A 20,183-nucleotide genomic window follows, 5' to 3' on the forward strand; every position below is an offset into this window, starting at 1 on the left:
GAGCGCAATTAAGAGTCAATCACGTTGCTGTGGGTGTGGAGTCACATGTGGGTCAGACCATGTGGCAGTCGCCTTCTGATGATTTTTATTGCATTCACATTCCACCGTCTGCTGCAATCGGATTTAAACCTGCGTCCCCAGAACATTACCTGGGTCTCTGGATTAGCAGTTCAGTGATAATTTATGGCATCACGGTGGCTCAGTGGTTGCCACTGCCGTCTCACAGCGCCAGGGACCCGGGTTCAATTCCAGCCTCAGGTGACCGTCTGTGTGGAGTTTGCACATTCTCCCCGTGTCTGCGTGGGTTCCCACCGGGTGCTCCAGTTTCCTCCCACAGTCCCAAGATGTGCAGGTCAGGTGAGTTGCTAAATTGCCCGTAGTGTTCAGGGATGTGTAGGTTACATGCATTAGTCAGGAGAAATGTAGATAATAGGGTTGGGGAATGGGTCTGGGTGGGTTACTCTTCATAGGGTAAGTGTGGACTTGTTGGGCCGAATGGCCTGTTTCCACACTGTCAGGATTCTATGATGACCATTAAGCCATTGCTCCCCCTTTCTAACATTTGTAATTATCCCTGCAGTCAATTTTGTTAAAGCATATTATTGAATCATGTTGCTGTTTGTGGAAGCTGACTGTGTGTCAGTTGGTTACAACTGCAATGTAACCCACAGGCTCTTTGGGACGTCCTGAGGTTATGAATGATATTATTGAGATATGAGGTCTTTCAAAAATGGGTTGTGTAAGTGTCTGCTATCAAGTGTTTGCCACAGGATCCCGCCACAAATTGAACGTTTGCCTTTATTTCAATGAAAAACTGTCAACCTGAAACATTTTTGTCCAAACGTCTGGTCCAAGAGGCAGTGAGTCTGAGATGGGAAGGTGACTTTTATTAGAAGGGTTGCTGGTGTCCCAGAAAAGCCAGCCTACCCCCTTATTCTACCCCCCTCTGCTGGAATTTGGTTCTGGGCCTGCTGCTGCTAACTAAGGTCCTTAACTAGTCAATTAATGGCTAGTTCAGGATGACCAAAGGGACCATTCCTCCATGGTCTGCTAAGATCTCAACTCCTGATTGGACAAAGCAGGCAGCCCGGCCTACTGGTAAGACAGTTTGGGCAGGGGACATTTGGTGCTTGTTCATTGGCCTGCACTAATTTGTGAAGGACTGGGACTGGGGATGGGGATGAAGGGGGCTGTTAGCTGCCAGACTCCTGCCCTTCCCCCACTTCCAGTCTCGCTGTAACTCCCAGAAATTCCCACTCCAACAAAAAACACACATAGCGAAGACCTTGGGCCTAGTCACCATCACTGGCCTCTCATCAGCAGCAGCAGCTCAGTCCTCAGGGTGTTTCTGGCGAATGTGGTAGCTGACCCGGCTTGGCAAACAGCTCATGTGGGGTGCACCATGTACCCTAAGGGAAGGGAATGGGGCCTTGATATTGCAGAAAGGGCCCACGGCTGCCCCCCAAACTGCCTGATCAGAGGAACACATGGTGAGGCTTACTCTGACAGTCAACCCGGGTGTCCACCTGTTCGCCAAAATTCCAATGAAAACAGGGGTTTTCCAACTGCTAAGTCAGCCTTTCTCTGTCTCTCCCTCCCTCTCTCTTTTTGTCTGTCTGTCTCTCTTACTTTGCCACTATCTCTCTCTCTCCTTTTCTTCTCTCTCTCTCTCTCCTTTTCTTTCTCTATCTCCCATCTGTCTCTGTGTCTCTGTGTGTATGTCTCTCTCTCTGTATCTCTCATTCTGTTTCTCTGTCTGTCTCTCTCTCTCTGTCTTGCTCTCTCTCTCTCTCTCTCTGTTTCTGTCTGTCTCTGTCACTATCTGTCTCTCTCTCCCTCTCTGTGCCCCACTGTCTCACTGTCTCTGTCATTCTCTCTCTCTGTCTCTCTCATTCTTTCTCTTTCTGTCTCTCTCCACAGATACAGCCTGGCCTGCAGATTATTTCCATCGGATACTGGTTTGTGCTTAAACCATTATATTGAACTAGTTTCAGGACTGTAAATGTAAATTGAACTCTGGGCTATCAGTGACTGAGGCGGTGTGTGGATCTTAATGCCGTTAGCACCTGCAATGGGATCTGCTGCCTAGCTGTGAATGTTAGGCTCATGCTGCCTCATCCTATCCTCTCACCTCCCATTGCGGCTCGTCAGCAGCTGCTCTGTGACAGCCAGCGTCCCAAGTACCCCTGGGTCCAGCTCCTGACCTACTGTTTGCCCTCTGGAAGAGATCTGTGTAGCTTTTCAAATCTGACCGACTGCTCAAAATACTGTCATTTCCTTTTCTGCACATGATCTTTATTGAGTCCTGTTTGGTCTGTTCTTGAGATTTGTGGGCGTACTGTAACACTTAGAACTCACATCTGAAAAGGCCTTGATTTCCTTCCACAGATCTTTACTTATCGCCCGCGACCCCGAGGCGCACAGTTGACAATTTCGTGCTAATGCATCCATCGCGTGATTACTTGTGACTGCCTTCACCCGCTTTCCTAACGTCATGCCATTCCAACGGGGTTGATCCATTTTGACGTTTTCATTTTCAGGAACGCCCTCGGCCTGAGTTCACGGTTGTAGCTCCCATGACGACGAGGAATCCAATCACGGGGTCAGAGGAGCCATACTTCCCAGAGAAGGACAGGCTGAAGCGAATGGTCACCAGTTCCATGGTGATCCTGCTCCTGGTATGAAAGGGCACTCGATAAATAAGGCACACCTCCTTTGACTTCCCAATAACAACTGGTGTGCCCTTGGAGGTGGAGCACACTATTTCCAATGTTACGCTTGAGACTTGTTGTGACTAGTGGGTACCTCAGGGTGTTTCAGTGCATCACCTGGCCCAGATATGTAATTTTACCTTCAACTTTACTTTGTTTCCTTTTTTGTCATTTATGTCCCTTTAAGGAGTAATCAATTACTTAATTAGTTTGTTTCTTTATTTAATACTTAAAAGACTATTAAACAAAAGGATCTGGTAGTGTCCCTTCTGATTCGGGAGATCTGGGTTCCAGTCCCACCTGCTCCACTTGTCACTGTTGGAATATTGTGTGCAATTCTGGTCTCCTTCCTATCAGAAAGATATTGTGAAACTTGAACACGTTCAGAAAGGGTCTACAAGGATGTTGCCAGGGTTGGAGGATTTGAGCTATAGGGAGAGGTTGAATAGGCTGGGGCTGTTTTCCCTGGAGCATCAGAGGCTGAGGGGTGACCTTATAGAGGTTTATAAAATCATGAGGGGCATGGATGGGGTAAATAGGCAAAGTCTTTTCCCTGGGGTGGGGGAGTCCAGAATAAGAGGGCATAGGTTTAGGGTGAGAGGGGAAAGATATAAAAGAGACCTAAGGGTCAACTTTTTCATGCAGAGGGTGGTATGTGTATGGAATGAGCTGCCAGAGGAAGTGGTGGAGGCTGGTGCAATTGCAACATTTAAGAGACATCTGGATGGGTATATGAATAGGAAGGGTTTGGAGGGATACAGGCCGGTGCTGGCAGGTGGGACTAGATTGGGTTGGGATATCTGATTGGCATGGATGAATTGGACCGAAGGGTCTATTTTTGTGCTGTACATCTCTTTGACACTATGACTCTAAGTTGATTAGAAAATATTTGAAAAAGAATCAGGACTGAATTTTTTTTAACTGATTCGTGGGATGAGGGCTTTGCTGGCTGGGCCAGCTTTTATTGGCCTTCCCCATTTGCCCAGAGGACAGATAAGAGTCAAACACATTGCTGTGGGTATGGAGTTACATGCAGGTCAGACCAAGTAAGGATGACAGTTTGTCTTCTCCAAAGTGGTCATTGATTGGTGATTGAAGGGCTGTTTGACCCGACTGTTTGCCCCTCTATTCACAGCCTGGTATTTCTGGAGGGGGAGCATTTGGTTCCAAGAGCTGTGCCCACTACCTCCCCTCAAATTGATGACGTTTCCTTTGAAAGCTGTCTGTCATATCTGACTGATGCATTCACCTCTACCAATCAAAATCCCAATCAGCCAATCAATCACCACTCTCCTCGCTTGAAGTTATGAACGTTGGTGTGCCATGAATTGGTTTTCTTACAGGTTTTCCTGATCAGTGCGAAATTAAATGTTTCAACAAAATGCATCTTCTATGTACAGCAAATAGTTTATTGGCTAATGGGCACTCAAATAAGAATAAAAAACATTTTGGGTCCAGTGACCCTCAGAATAGGATCTTCACGGATGCTGCCCGACCTGCCGAGCTTTTCCAGCAACTCCTGTTTTTGTTTCTGACTTACAGCGTCCACATTTCTTTTGGTTTTCAGATTAGCAGTACGTTGGTGTATGTAATTAGCTCAGTTGGTTAGATCTGCAGCATAGGTTCATTTCCCATTCAGATCAAGGTAGACATGGGAGGTACCTCATCACCCTGACCCTGAGAATGGAAGGCAAGAGCAAACCACCATTGACTAAAACCTGCCAAGACAATGACTGAATGAAGCAGGCAATAAAGCAAGGAGTAGAAAGGGACTGCCAGCTCTTACAGAGTGCAATTCAAACACTGCGCCTGTGTTATTAACTAACAGGGTCTAGGTATCACTAACCAGTAGTTGTGTTGCATTCATTGATTTGTGATTTGTTTGTTTTGCAGGCTGCAGTGGTTGTGATTTTCCTGATTTCTGTCATACTGTACCGCACCATCATGAAAATCTTAATTTATGAGACAGGAAATAGCATCGTTTTGGCAACTGTGAGTGCACGACTTCTGGACGACCGCATTCAAAAAATAATCAAAGAATGTGTATTTCTGTGACGTCTCTGAATGGAGATCTTGTGACACAGTGTCCCTGCCTCTGAGCCTGAAACCCCAGGGTTTAAGCCTTGGTAAGGCGTGTTTGTAAAGCAGGCAAAAGGGAGGACTGCAGATGCTGGAGATCAGAGTCTAGATTAGACTCTGATGAAGGGCTTTTGCTCGATTTTCCTGCTCCTCGGATGCTGCCTGACCTGCTGTGCTTTTCCAGCACCACACCTTTTGACCCTTTACCCTGGCCCTCTGCTGGGTGTCATGCTGCTGTGGGTCAGACCTGCCTAGAGGCAGAGAACTCAAGGAGAGGTCCCTGTGACTACCTGAAAGCACTAGACAGTCATTAAAGTGCCTTCCAAATGTAAGGACACTGCTTCACGTAATGGCCAATTTCTCCCATCAAGCTATGTAGCCATGAGATAGTCATCAGATTTGTTCTTGGGTGTTGGTTGAGGGTTACATTTTAACCAATGAGATGTCATTGAGTTATAGAGTCCTACAGCATGGAAACAGACCTTTTGGTCCATTTGTCCATGCCGACCACATTTCCCAAACTAAACTAGTCCCATTTGCCTGCATTTGGCCCATATCCCTCTAAACCTTTCTTATCCATGTACCTGTCCAAATGTCTTTTAAATGTTGTAACTTTACCTGCATCTACCACTTCATCCCATGTATGCACCACCTTCTGTGTGAAAATGTTGCCCCTTAGGTCCCTTTTAAATCTTTCCCCTCTCACCTTAAACCTATGCCCCACCCTGGGGAAAAGACCTTTGCTAATCACCTTATCCATGCCCCTCATGATTTTACAAACCTCTTGGACATAGGTTTGCTCATTGAGCTGGAAGGTTAAATTTCAGACGTTTCATCACCATACTAGGTAACATCTTCAGTGAGCCTCCGAATGAAGCACTGGTGGCATGGCCCACTTTCTATTTATGTATTTAGGTTTCTTGGGTTGGTGATGTCATTTCCTGTTCTTTCTCTCAGGGGGTGGTAAATGGGATCCAAGTCAATGTGTTTGTTGATAGAGTTCCGGTTGGAATGCTATGCTTCTAGGAATTCTCATGCGTGTCTCTGTTTGGCTTGTCTAAGGATAGATGTGTTGTCCCAGTCGAAGTGGTGTCCTTCCTTATCTGTGTGTAAGGATACTAGTGAGAGTGGGTCATGTAGGTTTGTGGCTCGTTGATGTTCATGTATACTGGTGGCTAGGTTTATGCTTGTTTGTCCAATGTAGTGTTTGTTACAGTTCTTGAAAGGTATTTTATAAATTTTATAAACCTCTATAAGGTCACCCTCCCTGGCCTCCTACACCCCACAGAAAAAAGTCCCAGTTTATCCAGCATCTCCTTATAACTCAAACACTATAGTCCCGGTGATGTCCTTGTAAATCTTTTCTGCACCCTCTTCAATTTAATAATATCCTTCCCGTAGCGCTGGTCTTCTTTTACATCCTCTTGAGCGGGAAAATGGGAACCTTAGTTTAATGTCACGGTGTCATGCAGTTGTAAAGTTGTTATGACATAGCAGCAGGCAATTTGGCCTAATGAGTCCATGTTGACTTTCGCCAGAGCAACTCCAGTCACTCTCATTTGGTCCATCCTAGTTGCTTGCCACTCACCTTTACTCAATTTGCTTTTGAAATGATTCTTGTCTACGCTTTCACCACCTCTGTGGGCAACACATTCCAGGTCATTGCCACTCACTGCAGGAATATTCTTCCTCACATTCCCCTAGCCCTAGCCCCTGCTCTATGTTTGCACAAAACCATAGATTCCCAACAGTGTGGAAGTATACCATCCACCTAATCCCTGTAATCCTGCATTTCCCATGGCTAACCGACCTAACCTACACATTCCTGGACACTATGGACAATTTAGTGTGGTCAATCCACCTAACCTGCACATCTTTGGACTATGGGAGCAAACTCACAGGCAATTACCCAAGGCTGGGATTGAACCTGGATCTCTGGCCCTGTGAGGCAGCAGTGCTAACCAATGAGCTACCATGCTACCCAACCTTGTGTCCCATTGCATTTGCACCATCAGCTCATCCAACTTGGTCAAATCTCTCCTCAATCCTTTTTTCGAAGCTTTGCCTAGCTGACCTTTTGGCTAAATCTCCTGGAATCTTTCTGACAAATCTCCTCTGCACCCTCCCAATGATCCTCATCCTAAAGTGTGGTGACCAGAATTGTAGCCTTAGCAGTTTTCTAAATGATTCAGCAGAACTTCCTGGCTTTAGTATTCAGTACCTCTGCTTATGAGTCCCAATATCCCATGGGCATTACTAGTTACGCTTTCAATATGTTCTGCCCTCTTTTAAGCTCCATGCACACAAATTGCAGGGTTCCTATTGTCCTGAATGGTCTTTAGCTCTCAGGTTTTTAGGCTGTTAAGCCTATTTTGCCTCTCACCATCCCTTTTGCCAAGATGAATCATTCTAGATTGTTCTGCATTACAATTCATACCCCTCAGCTGAATGGTGACAGCTCCAACTGTCCAGCATAGCTTTGAGAATACTCAAAGAATCATTACCATAACATATATTCTTACATTGACTTAGCAGGATAGAGCTGGCCAGGGTATGGAGGAGGTAGGATCAATCAGGCCGAGACAGAGTTAAGAGCCCATTAAGGTGGGCGAGGCAGGATCTTGGACCAATCAGGGTGGAGGTATCAGGGTCAAGGACCAATCAGTGTTGGAGAGTCTGGGTCAAGAACCAATCACTGTGGAGGAGTCAGAGTCAAGGGCCAATTGGTGTGGAGGAGCCGGAGTCAAGGGCCAAATACATTTTTTTAGATTAGATTAGATTCCCTACAGTGTGGAAACAGGCCCTTCGGCCCAACAATTCCACATCGACCCTCCGAAGAGCAACCCACCCAGACCCATTTACCCCTGACTAACATACCTAACACTATGGGCAATTTAGCATGGCTAATATACCTAACCTGCGCATTTTTGGATTGTGGGAGGAGACCGGAGCACCCGGAGGAAACCCACGCAGACATGGGGAGAATGTGCAAACTCCACACAGACAGTCACCCAAAGTGTGAATCGAACCCGGGTCCCTAGCAGTGTGAGGCAGCAGTGTGGAAATAGGCCCTTCGCCCAGCAAGTCTACACTGACCCTCCAAAGAGTCTCCAACCCAGACTCATTACTCATTATTTACCCCTGACTAATGCACCTAACCTACACATCCCTGAACACTACAGGCAATTTAGCATAGCTAATTCACCTAACCTACATATCTTTGGATTGTGAGAGGAAACCCACGCAGACACGGGGAGAACATGCAAACTCTACACAGACAGTTGCCCGAGGCTGGAATCAAACACAGGTCCCAGGTACTATGAGGCAGCAGTGCTAGCCACTGAGCCACCATGTCCTCTGTAGTCAAGGGTCAATCATGGTGGAGGAGTCAGGATCAAGGACCAATAACAGAAAATTTTGGGTCCAGTGGAGTTCTGAGGAATGGTCACTGGACCTGAAACGTTAATTCTGATTTCTCTCCACAGATGCTGTGAGACCTGCGGAGCTTTTCCAGCAGTTTCAGTTTTTGTTTCTTACTTCAGTTTTTATTGAAAATCAAGGACCAAGTCAGGGTCAGGGACCAATCACTGTGAGGGAGTCTGGGTCAGGGGTCAATGTGGGACAAAACTAATCAGATGAAGAGAAGGACCATTTTGGGGAAGGATTTGGCGTTCATATATTTTCAAATCATAACTTCCTATATTTTAAATCAATGTATTCTTGAATTTGGATATATATCTTATTGCAGATTGAATAGTAACTGTTTAGTCTATACCTTTCTGAAATATTTATTGTACATTATTCTTTATTTCCAGGCATCAAGAATTGCCAGTATAACAGGATCTGTGGTTAACCTACTGGTCATCCTCCTGTTGGCCCGAGTGTATACATCACTGGCTCATCTCCTCACGAGATGGGGTAAGCTCACGATGTTACACATCCTAATGATCTGGAATTTAGATTATCCAGGTCAATCAGATTATCATAGTTTGTCAATCCACCCTATGTGCCCAGATCTCTTGGTGGTCTTGTTGCATATCAGTCTTGATACCCTCTATATCTTTCCTGGGGTCTGGTGCCGAGAATTGAATTGAGTGTGCTAAATGAAGCCTACTCAGAGTTTAATTCTCAGTTCGATTGCCCCACACAAATTGTCAGGGTCCTCAGTTCCTGAATGCTCTTTAGAATTGTGTAGTTAAGCCTACATTGCCTCTCACTATCCCTTGTGCCAAAATGAATCACCTTAGACTTCTCTGCATTAAAGACCACCCCCTCAGCGAACTGGTGATGGAGCAGGGCTACTGGATGATGAAGAAAACTGGAGTGGAAGTCTGATTTTCCCACTGTTCTGACGAGCAAAAGAATGTGAATCATACCCAGACTCCTTTTCTGAAGAAGTGTCACCGGACCTGAAATGTTAACTCTGATTCCTCTCCACACATGCCGCCAGACCTTCTGCATTTCTTCAGCAATGTCTGTTTTTGTTTCCTTTTCCAAGGATGGGCCTCACCAAGGCCATCATCCTGCCGAATCCTTACTTCTACAAACAAACAACCCTCTGTCCTTTCTTAACCAACTCCAACAGAGTTGAGTTGACAAGTATGGAGGATCAAACCCATTGAATCCCCAAGTAAGCTCCATGTGCTATCAGGAACAATTCTTGGAAGAAACGTTTTACCCAGATCAAAGGACAATGTAATGGTCACTATGACCCCACAGGGCTGCCCTTCCTAACCCCTCAGGGAAGCTAGATGTAATGGAGATGATGTTTGAGAATGATCAGTTTCTTGCTGAAAGGATGAACAATGTTGTATCTGTCTGTTCCAGAAATGCACAGGACCCAGTCCAAATATGAAGATGCCTTTACCTTTAAGGTGTTTGTTTTCCAGTTCATCAACTTCTATTCCTCGCCAATTTACATTGCTTTCTTCAAAGGCCGGTGAGCAGAGTTTCCTCTCTTCAAAACAAATGGGTGTTTTCTTGAGTTCTGCCCTTGCAAACAGGCCGAGTCTGACGGGCATGGTTCTGAACGTTGCTGGGATACATTTCCAGTTCTTCCAGGGATATGGTTCTGGGATTCTGACTCAGTGCATTGAGTATACGAGTTGGGAGGTCATCTTGTGGCTATACAGGACACTTTTGCAATAATGCATTCAATTCTGGCCTCCCTTCTGTAGGAAGGATGTTGTGAAACTTGAAAAGGTTCAGAAAAAATGTACAAGGATGTTGCTGGGGTTGGAGGGTTTGAGCTATAGAGAGAGACTCAATAGGGGAGCTGTTTTCCTGGAGCATCAGAGACTGAGGGGTGACCTTCTAGAGGCTTATAAAGTCATGAGGGGCATGGATAGGGTGAATAGCTAAGTTCTTTTCCCCAGGAATCTAAAACGAGAGGGCATAGGTTCAAGGTGAGAGGGGAAAGATATAAAAGGGACCTAAGGGATTAGGGTAACTTTTTCATATAGAGGGTGGTGTGTGTATAGAATGAACTGCAGAGAAAGTGGTAGATGCAGGTACAATTACAATGTTTAAAAGACATTTGGTATATGGGTAGGAAAGGCTTAGAGGGATATGGGCCAAATGCAGGCAAATGGGGCCAGTTTAGTTTGGGAAATGTGGTCAGCATGAATGAGTTGGATTGAAGAGTGTGTTCCTATGGCTTACATTTCTATGACTCAGTGGTTCGAAATTGATTCCAAGAATCTGACTCTCACTACAATAAAGTTTCTGGATGATCGTAGTTGTGGGGTGCTCATTGCTTTCTGGCATCTTGCCTGAATGCCTGATGAGAGGTCCTTTTCCAACCCAGGGGTCAGTCTGTTCTTCCCTGGGTGGGTTACATTGACAGAGTGGGGTCAGTCTGTTATTCGCTGGGTGAGTTGCCTTGACAGAGTGGGGTCAGTACTCTATTCGCTGGGTGAATTACTTTGTCAGAGTGGCTTCAGTCTGCCATTGGTGTGTAAGTTTGTTGGACTGAGTGGGTTCAGGCAACCTTTCCCTGGGTTGGTAACATTGACAGATTGGGGTCAGTCTGCTCTTCCCTGGGTGTGATACATTGACAGAGTGGGGTCAGACTGCTCTTTTGTTTCGCCTTATTGCAACATCTAGGAAGAGGTTTATATGTTAGTATTTTGGTTCAAATGGAGAGGTGGTAAAAAAAATCAGGAAGTCCTTTTGCAACTGTACCACATCATTTAAAATCTTGGGATTCTCAGTTGGGATCACTCCCAGAATCTGTTTGATTTGCTTAAGTCTTTGCATGGTGTGAATGCTGAACCTATTTCCACTCTGTTGTGTTTCTTAGGTTTGTTGGTGGTACCCTCTACTGACAATATGTCTGTATTTTCAACTGATAGTCAACCCCCTAACTGTTATTCAACTGTGGGAAGCAGAATCTGAGACTAGCTTGTTGTTACTGGGTAACAGTAAAGAGTGGCCCTTTCTAGCCTGGGGTGGGGGGAACAAATTGCTTCAGAATAGACCTGTCGTCTGGTACATTTAAGAACAGCGGTGCATTGCACCCCATCCCAGTAGGGTCCCTGGTAGAAACAAAATGTTGTCCTCTTAAAAGAATCAAACGCTACCTCAATACCTCAAAACCTCAGTACAGGTTTCTCGAATAAGTATTGAAGACAATGACCACAACTTTTTTCAGGAGCAGAGCAGATTGCTTTTCAGGAATGCATTTAAGGAGAAGCAAGACAGGACCCATGTGAGAAAAATGACTCCAGTGACTCTTGTTCAGACATGGGACTGATAGAAAGTAGGATTGGCACTAAAACCAGATCAGACAAGATTAGAATAGCGCCGCAAGCTCAAAGGAGCCAATCCCACACCAGTCCTATGTTCCAGTGCATATTTCATAGAACATAGAACATTACAGCGCAGTACAGGCCCTTCGGCCCTCGATGTTGCGCCGATCAAAGCACACCTAACCTACACTAAGCCATTATCCTCCATATACCTATCCAATGCCCGCTTAAATACCCATAAAGAGGGAGAGTCCACTACTGCTACTGGCAGGGCATTCCATGAACTTACGACTCACTGAGTGAAGAACCTACCCTTAACATCAGTCCTATATCTACCCCCCCTTAATTTAAAGCTATGCCCCCTTGTAATAGCTGATTCCATACGTGGAAAAAGGTTCTCACTGTCAACCCTATCTAACCCCCTAGTCATCTTGTACACCTCTATCAAGTCACCCCTAAACCTTCTTTTCTCCAATGAAAACAACCCCAAGTGCCTCAGCCTTTCCTCATAGGATCTTCCTACCATACCAGGCAACCTCCTGGTAAACTTCCTCTGCACTCGTTCCAGTGCCTCCACATCCTTCCTATAGTATGGCGACCAAAACTGCACACAATATTCCAGATGCGGCCGCACCAGAGTCTTATACAACTGCAGCATGACCTCAGGATGCCGGAACTCAATTCCTCTACCAATAAAAGCCAGTACGCTATATGCCTTCTTCACTGCACTATTTACCTGGGTGGCAACTTTCAGAGATCTGTGTACATGGACACCAAGATCCCTCTGCTCTTCCACACTACCAAGTATCCGACCATTAGCCCAGTACCCCATCTCTTTATTACTCTTACCAAAGGGAATCACTTCACACTTAGCTACATTGAACTCCATTTGCCACCTTTCTGCCCAGCTCTGCAGCTTCTCTATATCCCGCTGTAACCTGCCACATCCTTCCTCACTGTCTACAACTCCTCCGACTTTCGTATCATCCGCAAACTTGCTCACCCAACCTTCTAACCCTTCCACCAGGTCATTTATAAAAATGACAAACAGCAATGGTCCCAAAACAGATCCTTGCGGAACACCGCTAGTGACGGCACTCCAAGATGAACCTTTGCCATCAACTACTACCCTCTGTCTTCTTCCAGCCAGCCAATTCCTAATCCAAACCTCCAACTCACCCTCAATGCCATATCTCTGTATTTTCTGCAGTAGCCTACCATGGGGGCCCTTATCAAACGCCTTACTAAAATCCATATATACCACATCTACCGCTTTCCCCTCATCTACCTCCTTAGTCACCTTCTCAAAGAATTCAATAAGGTTTGTGAGGCACGACCTGCCCTTCACAAAACCATGCTGACTATCCTTGATCACATTATTCTTATCCAGATGTGCATAAATCCTATCCCTTACAATTCTCTCTAAGACTTTGCCCACAACAGAAGTGAGACTCACTGGCCTATAGTTACTAGGATTATCCCTACTCCCCTTCTTGAACAAGGGAACCACGTTTGCTAGCCTCCAGTCCTCTGGCACTACTCCTATAGACAAAGAGGACACAAAAATCAAGGCCAATGGCTCTGCAATCTCCTCCCTTGCTTCCCAGAGAATCCTAGGATAAATGCCATCAGGCCCAGGGGACTTATCTATTTTCACCCTTGCCAGAATTTCCAACACCTCTTCTCTACATATCTCAAAGCCATCCATTCTACTTATTCGTGCCTCAGTATTCACATCGACAACAATGTCCTGTTCCTGAGTGAATACTGACGAAAAGTATTCATTCAGTGTCTCCCCAATCTCTTCAGCCTCCACACGCAACTTCCCATTACTATCCTTGATTGGACCTATTCCCACCCTAGTCATTCTTTTATTCCTAACATACCTATAGAAAGCCTTAGGGTTTTCCCTAATCCTACCAGCTAAGGACCTTTCATGTCCCCTCCTTGCTGCTCTTAGCTCTCTCTTCAGGTCCTTCCGGGCTACCTTATAACTCTCAATCGCCCCTATTGAACCTTCACGCCTCATCTTTACAAAGGCCGCCCTCTTCCATTTAACAAGGGATTCCAATTCCTTATTAAACCACGGCTCCCTCACACGACCCTTTCCTCCCTGTCTGATAGGTACATACTTATCAAGGACACTCAATAGTTGCTCCTTGAACAAGTTCCACATATCAATTACGCTCTTGCCTTGGAATCTACTTTTCCAATCCACACATCCTAAGTCATGCCTCAACGCATCATACTTTCCCTGCCCCCAGCTATAACTCTTGCCCTGTAGTACACACTTATCCCTCTCCATCACTAGACTAAAAATCACCGAATTGTGGTCACTGTCCCCAAAGTGCTCACCTACCTCTAGTTCTAATACCTGGCCTGGTTCATTACCCAGAACCAAATCCAGTATGGCCTCACCTCTTGTTGGCTTATCTACATATTGTGTCAGGAAACTCTCCTGCACACATTGCACAAACACTGATCCATCTAACGAACTGGAGCTATAGCTTTCCCAATCAATATCAGGAAAGTTAAAGTCTCCCATAACAATCACCCTATTACTGTCACTCTTCTCCTGAATCATCTTCACAATCCTTTCTTCAATGATTCTAGGACTATTAGGAGGCCTGTAAAAGACTCCTAACAGGGTGACATCACCTCTCCTATTCCTAACCTCAACCCAAACTACCTCAGATGGCAAATCTTCGTCCATCTTCCTTTCCACCGCTGTAATACTATCTTTGACAAGCAAAGCCACACCCCCCCCTCTTTTACCCCCACCTCTGACCCTACTAAAACATTTAAACCCGGGAACCTGCAACAGCCAATCCTGTCCCTGATCTAGCCATGTCTCCGTAATAGCCACAACATCGAAGTCCCAGGTACCAACCCACGCTGCAAGTTCACCTACCTTATTTCGTATACTTCTGGCATTAAAGTATACACACTTCAAGCCACTCTTCTGTTTACAGGCACCCTCCTTTAAGATTGATGCCAAATTCCTAACCTCCCTACACTCCAGGTCCTGCACCCTAAAGCTACAGTCTAGGTTCCCATGCCCCTGCATTTGATCCCATTTCCTCTGCTCTCTCTCAGTCTACCAGTGATGTTTGTTTCGCCTTATTGCAACATCTAGGGAGGGGTTTATATGTTAGTATTTTGGTTCAAATGGAGAGGTGGTAAAAAAAATCAGGAAGTCCTTTTGCAACTGTACCACATCATTTAAAATCTTGGGATTCTCAGTTGGGAGCACTCCCAGAATCTGTTTGATTTGCTTAAGTCTTTGCATGGTGTGAATGCTGAACCTATTTCCACTCTGTTGTGTTTCTTAGGTTTGTTGGTTATCCTGAACACTATGGCTCGCTGCTTGGAGTCAGAAACGAGTCTGTAGGTATCAGATTTACAAATACTTCGCAGAACCTAATCACAGAACATGTTCAGATTTCAGGAGGTGGAGAAGGCAGTGACGTGTGTGTGTGTGTGTTTGTGTGTGTGTGTGTTTGTGTGTGTGTGTGTTTGTGTGTGTGTGTGTTTGTGTGTGTGTGTGTTTGTGTGTGTGTGTGTGTGTGTGTGTGTGTGTGTGTGTGTGTGTGTGTGTGTTTGTGTGTGTGTGTGTGTTTGTGTGTGTGTGTGTGTGTGTGTGTGTGTGTGTGTTTGTGTGTGTGTGTGTTTGTGTGTGTGTGTGTTTGTGTGTGTGTGTGTGTGTGTGTGTGTGTGTGTGTGTGTGGAGTTGGGATGATGTTGGAGGCTGCGGGGGTGCTGGGGTCACAGCAATACCAGACCAAGCCAGACCAGGATGTACCAGCCAACCCTAACCTGGGTGCTCCTGTTATATCCATCCATTAACATCCTCCCATTGGGCAAGGTGCAATGTGAGGTAAATTCTGAGACCATCCTAGAATTTCCAGCTAGTTAGCCTTTCTTGGGCCTTACCTCTCATGGTCATGCACGGATTCCTTTCAGGGGTCATTTTATTTTCGAGGGCTACTTTTTCATATTTTGCAAAATACCTTTTCAAACTCACTAACTCATTTAATAGGTTATATAATCACGCGGTCACAATACCTTTTTTGTATTTGAGATGACATACAGGCTATTGAACCAAAACAGAATTAGAAGAATTCATCAATAATAAATAACTCTCCATTAAACTGAATGCCACAACACAGAAGGCAAGAAGTAATTTCTACAATTCCATGGTATTTAAACTGATACAAGACAACAGGCATCAGTTAGCAACAAAAAAATTTTAATAAGTAATTGTAACTCTCTTCTATCCTAAAAAAGCCATCACCTTAAACACACTGTCCACAGATGTGTAAGATCACAGCTAAAATTGGAATATTTTAACCGGACAATTAAGACTCTTTTTACTGCATCTCAGATCTCAATCTCCGAATTATGTTAATAATTGACACAATGTCATTACAATCAGATCCACTACATTTTTTTCTAAATATTGAACTTAAACTAGAGCCCTAAACTAGAGATTCTATTTTCATTTGCAAGTAATTCATTACCTCGGTGACTTTAAGCTGAGTATTCCTTTATTGACAGATTTAAAACTATTTTCACTCCATTGCAGCTTTCCTCTCCCCCCTTACAGTCTGTTCGCCTCCAAACACAGTCATTTTGCAGTCCCCTTCTCCCTCCCACTGCAATCAGTTTGGAGTCACCTCCTCCCATTCATCCCCATATCTGCCCACCCTTGATGGGTGCCCCCACTCTGAACTGGCGGATGGAAAGCCCGGATTGAGATGGAAGCTCCTGATCCCATCCTTGGCTAAAGGTGGCCTTTCCTCCCTGCTATCGCTTACTTTCCTAACTGCCTGTTGGTGCTCTGTTCACAGGTCACCTCCCTCCCACCTTAGCAGCAAGCACAAGTAGACAACCAGGCCATAATTGGAGGAGCAATTCATCACCATCTCCTTCTATCCTAAAACATCTGGAAACAGACCCTTCGGTCCAACCTGTCCATGCTGACCAGATATCCCAACCCAATCTAGTCCCATCTGCCAGCACCCGGCCCATATCCCTCCAAACCCTTCCTATTCATATACCCATCCAAATGCCTCTTAAATGTTGCAATTGTACCAGCCTCCACCACTTCCTCTGGCAGCTCATTCCAAACCCATACCATCCTCTGCATGAAAAAGTTGCCCCTTAGACCTCTTTTATATCTTTCCCCTCTCACCCTAATCCTCTTGTTCTGGACTCCCCCACTCCAGGGAAAAGACTTTGTTTATTTATCCATGCCCCTCATAATTTTGTAAACCTCAATAAGGTCACCCCTCAGCCTCCGATGCTCCAATGAAAATAGCCCCAGCCTGTTCAGCCTCTCTCTATAGCTCAAATCCTCCAGCCCTGGCAACATCGTTGTAAATCTTTTCTGAACCCTTTCAAGTTTCACAACATCTTTCTGATAGGAAGGAGACCAGAATTGCACGCAATATTCCAACAATGGCCTCACCAATGTCCTGTACAGTTGCAACTTGACCTCTCATCTCCTGTGCTCAATACTCTGACCAATAAAGGAAAGCATACCAAACGCCGCCTTCACTATCCTATATACCTGTGACTCCACTTTCAAGGAGCTATGAACCTGCACTCCAAGGTCTCTTTGTTCAGCAACACTCCCTAGGACCTTACCATTAAGTGTACAAGTACTGCTAAGATTTGCTTTCCCAAAATGCAGCACCTCACATTTATCTGAATTAAACTCCATCTGCCACTTCTCAGCCCATTGGCCCATCTGATCAATATCCCATTGTAATCTGAGGTAACCTTCTTCATTGTCCACTACACCTCCAATTTTGGTATCATCTGCAAACTTACTAACTATACTTCTTATGCTTGTATCCAAATCATTTATATAAATGACTAAAAGTAGAGGACCCAACACCGATCCTTGTGGCACTCCACTGGTCACAGGCCTCCAGTCTGAAAAACAACCCTCCACCACCACCCTCTGTTTTCTACCTTTGAGCCAGTTCCGTATCCAAATGGCTAGTTCTCCCAGTATTCCGTGAGATCTAACCAGTCACCCATGGGGAACCTTGTCGAATGCCTTACTGAAGTCCATATAGATCACATCTACCGCTCTTCCCTCATAAATCCTCTTTGTGGGAGTTTAAGGAGAGTTTAAGGAGATTATATCTGCAATAAATGCTGTTGGTTACGAATCCTATCAGATCGAATAGATCGAATATTCAATAAGATCTTGACTGATTTGTTTGACACCTCAAATCCACATTCTTGTGATAACCCCTTATAAAGCCCCTGGGTACTCACAAATTAATCTCACTGTGGAGATCGTTGAGCATGAGTTCCCATGGTAACAGACAATGGCCTGCCCAGCTGGAACTCTTCACCTTTATATCGGTGAGAGCCCTCTGTGGTGCACCGGTGGTATCTCTACCCTGAACCAGGAGGACCAGTTCAAGTCCCACCTGCGCTAAATGTGTGTAATAACATCGCTAAACAGGTTTATTAGAAAATTAGGTTAAATAAAAATCTTCCCGGGGAGGCAAAAGCCTAATGGTATTATCCCTGGACTGTAAACCCAGAGACCCAGGTAATGTTCTATTCTTTTATTTTGACATCATTTGTTTTAATATAGAAAGGAAATTTTGTAAACAAGATGAAGTTGTTTATACATTCACATAAAAAAATACCAAATCCTCCCCCCCCCCCCAAATAAGATAAAGTTAGCTGCTGTAACACATGGTTAGTCCATTTCAATTCACTGAGTCTTAATCACTCCAGTCCATCCCCAACTCCATTATCAAGCAGGTGTGGAAACCAAATACTTAGATAGGCTTGATCTTGAAGTATAGCCCACTAAGGCTGACAACGAGACATTTTCAAATCCTGGTGGACCAGATCGTAGAAAACCTGCAGATCCTCTCAATCCTTGGATTACTTGGATTAACATCAATTGGAGTCACAGTCTTAGATGTTGTAAATGAAAGTGTTCACTACTCCAATTTCTAGATCTTGTTGTCACACATGGTCACGTGGGGGTTGGGGGAGGGGTGGCACAAAGCATCATCTTCCTTGTGATTTGCCTGTCTTCTGTGATTTGCTTTAGTTCTTGCATGACACTTCTATGCACGTATGTCTCCTTCTGAATCATAATATCATTTTTGTAATTGCTGTTGTTGCCATACCTTAGTTTTTGCCTGGCGTGAACTCAAATACCAGTAACTTGTGACCAAACCTGTCCTTGTGCCCCACATAATAGCACAGGTAGAAACCGCTCGACGTGGTCCCATCATGCCTCCTGCATCAGACCAATAGTCTTTGATAGCCTAAAAGGGGCCTTCTGTGGTGCAGTGGTAGTGTCCCTACCCCTGAACCGAAGGACCTGGCTTCAAGTCCCATCTGCTCCAGAGGTATGTAATAGCATCTCTGAACAGGATGATTAGAAAAATACGTTTTTAAAAAATACCTCTACCCTGAAGGTGCTCTTGCGGTGCAGTTATAGTGTTTCCTCTCCTGAAGCAAGAGGCACAGGTTCAAGTCCCATCTCCTCCAGTGATGTATAATAACGTGTCTCAACAGGTTGATTCGAAAGTATAGCAGACCCTGGAATTTCTTTTTTAAACAGCAAACCTTGATAACCCTTGTGACACAGAGGTTGTGTTGCTACCTCTGGGCTTTGGAGGCCTGGATTCAAGTCCCACCCATTCCAGAGGTGTGTCATAACATCTCTGAGACTGGAAAATGAAATAAATCAGACATCCCCTCCAACTCCGTTTTGATTCAGACCCTTCCCTCTCTTCCTTCACTTTTGATGGTGTGCGTTGCCCATAATGGGCATTGTGAATAAACATTTATTTGGCTATCTGGGTGTTTTATTGGTGTTGGTTAGTGTTTAAAAAGGAAAAAGAAAGTAAATATCATAGTGATTTTGCTGGTGGGAAAGTCACTTAGTTTTGTGTGATGACAATTCGGAGTATAGAGGAAAAAGAGAAGGAGAAAATAAAGCAGACCCAAAGAGGGCTCTTATAATGCTTAGACCAGGAGATCCAGGTTCAAGTCCCACTTACTCCTGAGGCTTTAATAACATCTCTGAGCAGGTAAACTTTTTAAAAAGCAAACCCAACTGGTGATTTTGCTGGTGCAAAAGTCACTCAGTTGTGTGTGATAGCACTTTTGGGTATATACAGAAAACAAAAGGTAGGCCCAGGAGTTCTTGTGGTGTGGTGGTAGTGTCCCTACCTCTGAGACAGGAGGCCTGGGTTCAAGGAGTGTAATAACATCTCGGAACAGGATGATGAAAAAAAACAAAGCAGACCCAGGAATGGGCGTACAAAACTGTCTGTCCCAGGCTGGGACTAGCCTATGTACACCACAATAGCAACTCCATTTTGTTGCTGTGCAATAAACTAACTCAGGCTTCCTGAGTTCTTACACGCCTACTTGGATAATCTTTCAATCTGCCCACCCTTCCCTTAAAAATATTAAAGGCTGCTCCCAGGAAGAGTTCCAAAGACTCATGATCATGTGAGAGAATTTTTTTTTGCATTTCCTCTGTTTAAATGGAGGTAACCCAGGGCTCCTCAGAATCTTGTATGTTTCAACTGAGTCACACTTTTACACTCCAGTGTCTAGCCTACCCAACCTTTTGCCATAAGACAGC

General features: G+C 44.9%; 1 protein-coding gene and 1 pseudogene across 1 annotated transcript in view; one reads left to right on the forward strand and one right to left on the reverse strand.

Annotated features, from left to right (window-relative positions):
* Positions 1 to 20,183, forward strand: part of LOC140478531 (anoctamin-7-like) — a 97,485-nt gene that overhangs the window by 55,141 nt on the left and 22,161 nt on the right. The window contains exons 13-17 of the mRNA XM_072571790.1: positions 2,541 to 2,678; positions 4,605 to 4,703; positions 8,606 to 8,708; positions 9,618 to 9,729; positions 14,872 to 14,926. Coding sequence (XP_072427891.1) covers positions 2,541 to 2,678; positions 4,605 to 4,703; positions 8,606 to 8,708; positions 9,618 to 9,729; positions 14,872 to 14,926 — 507 coding nt within the window. The remainder of the gene's footprint in view (positions 1 to 2,540; positions 2,679 to 4,604; positions 4,704 to 8,605; positions 8,709 to 9,617; positions 9,730 to 14,871; positions 14,927 to 20,183) is intronic.
* LOC140478530 (protein mago nashi homolog pseudogene) lies at positions 18,349 to 18,674 on the reverse strand (annotated as a pseudogene).

The sequence above is a fragment of the Chiloscyllium punctatum genome, chromosome 6, assembly GCF_047496795.1.
Source record: "Chiloscyllium punctatum isolate Juve2018m chromosome 6, sChiPun1.3, whole genome shotgun sequence".
Taxonomy (NCBI): domain Eukaryota; kingdom Metazoa; phylum Chordata; class Chondrichthyes; order Orectolobiformes; family Hemiscylliidae; genus Chiloscyllium; species Chiloscyllium punctatum.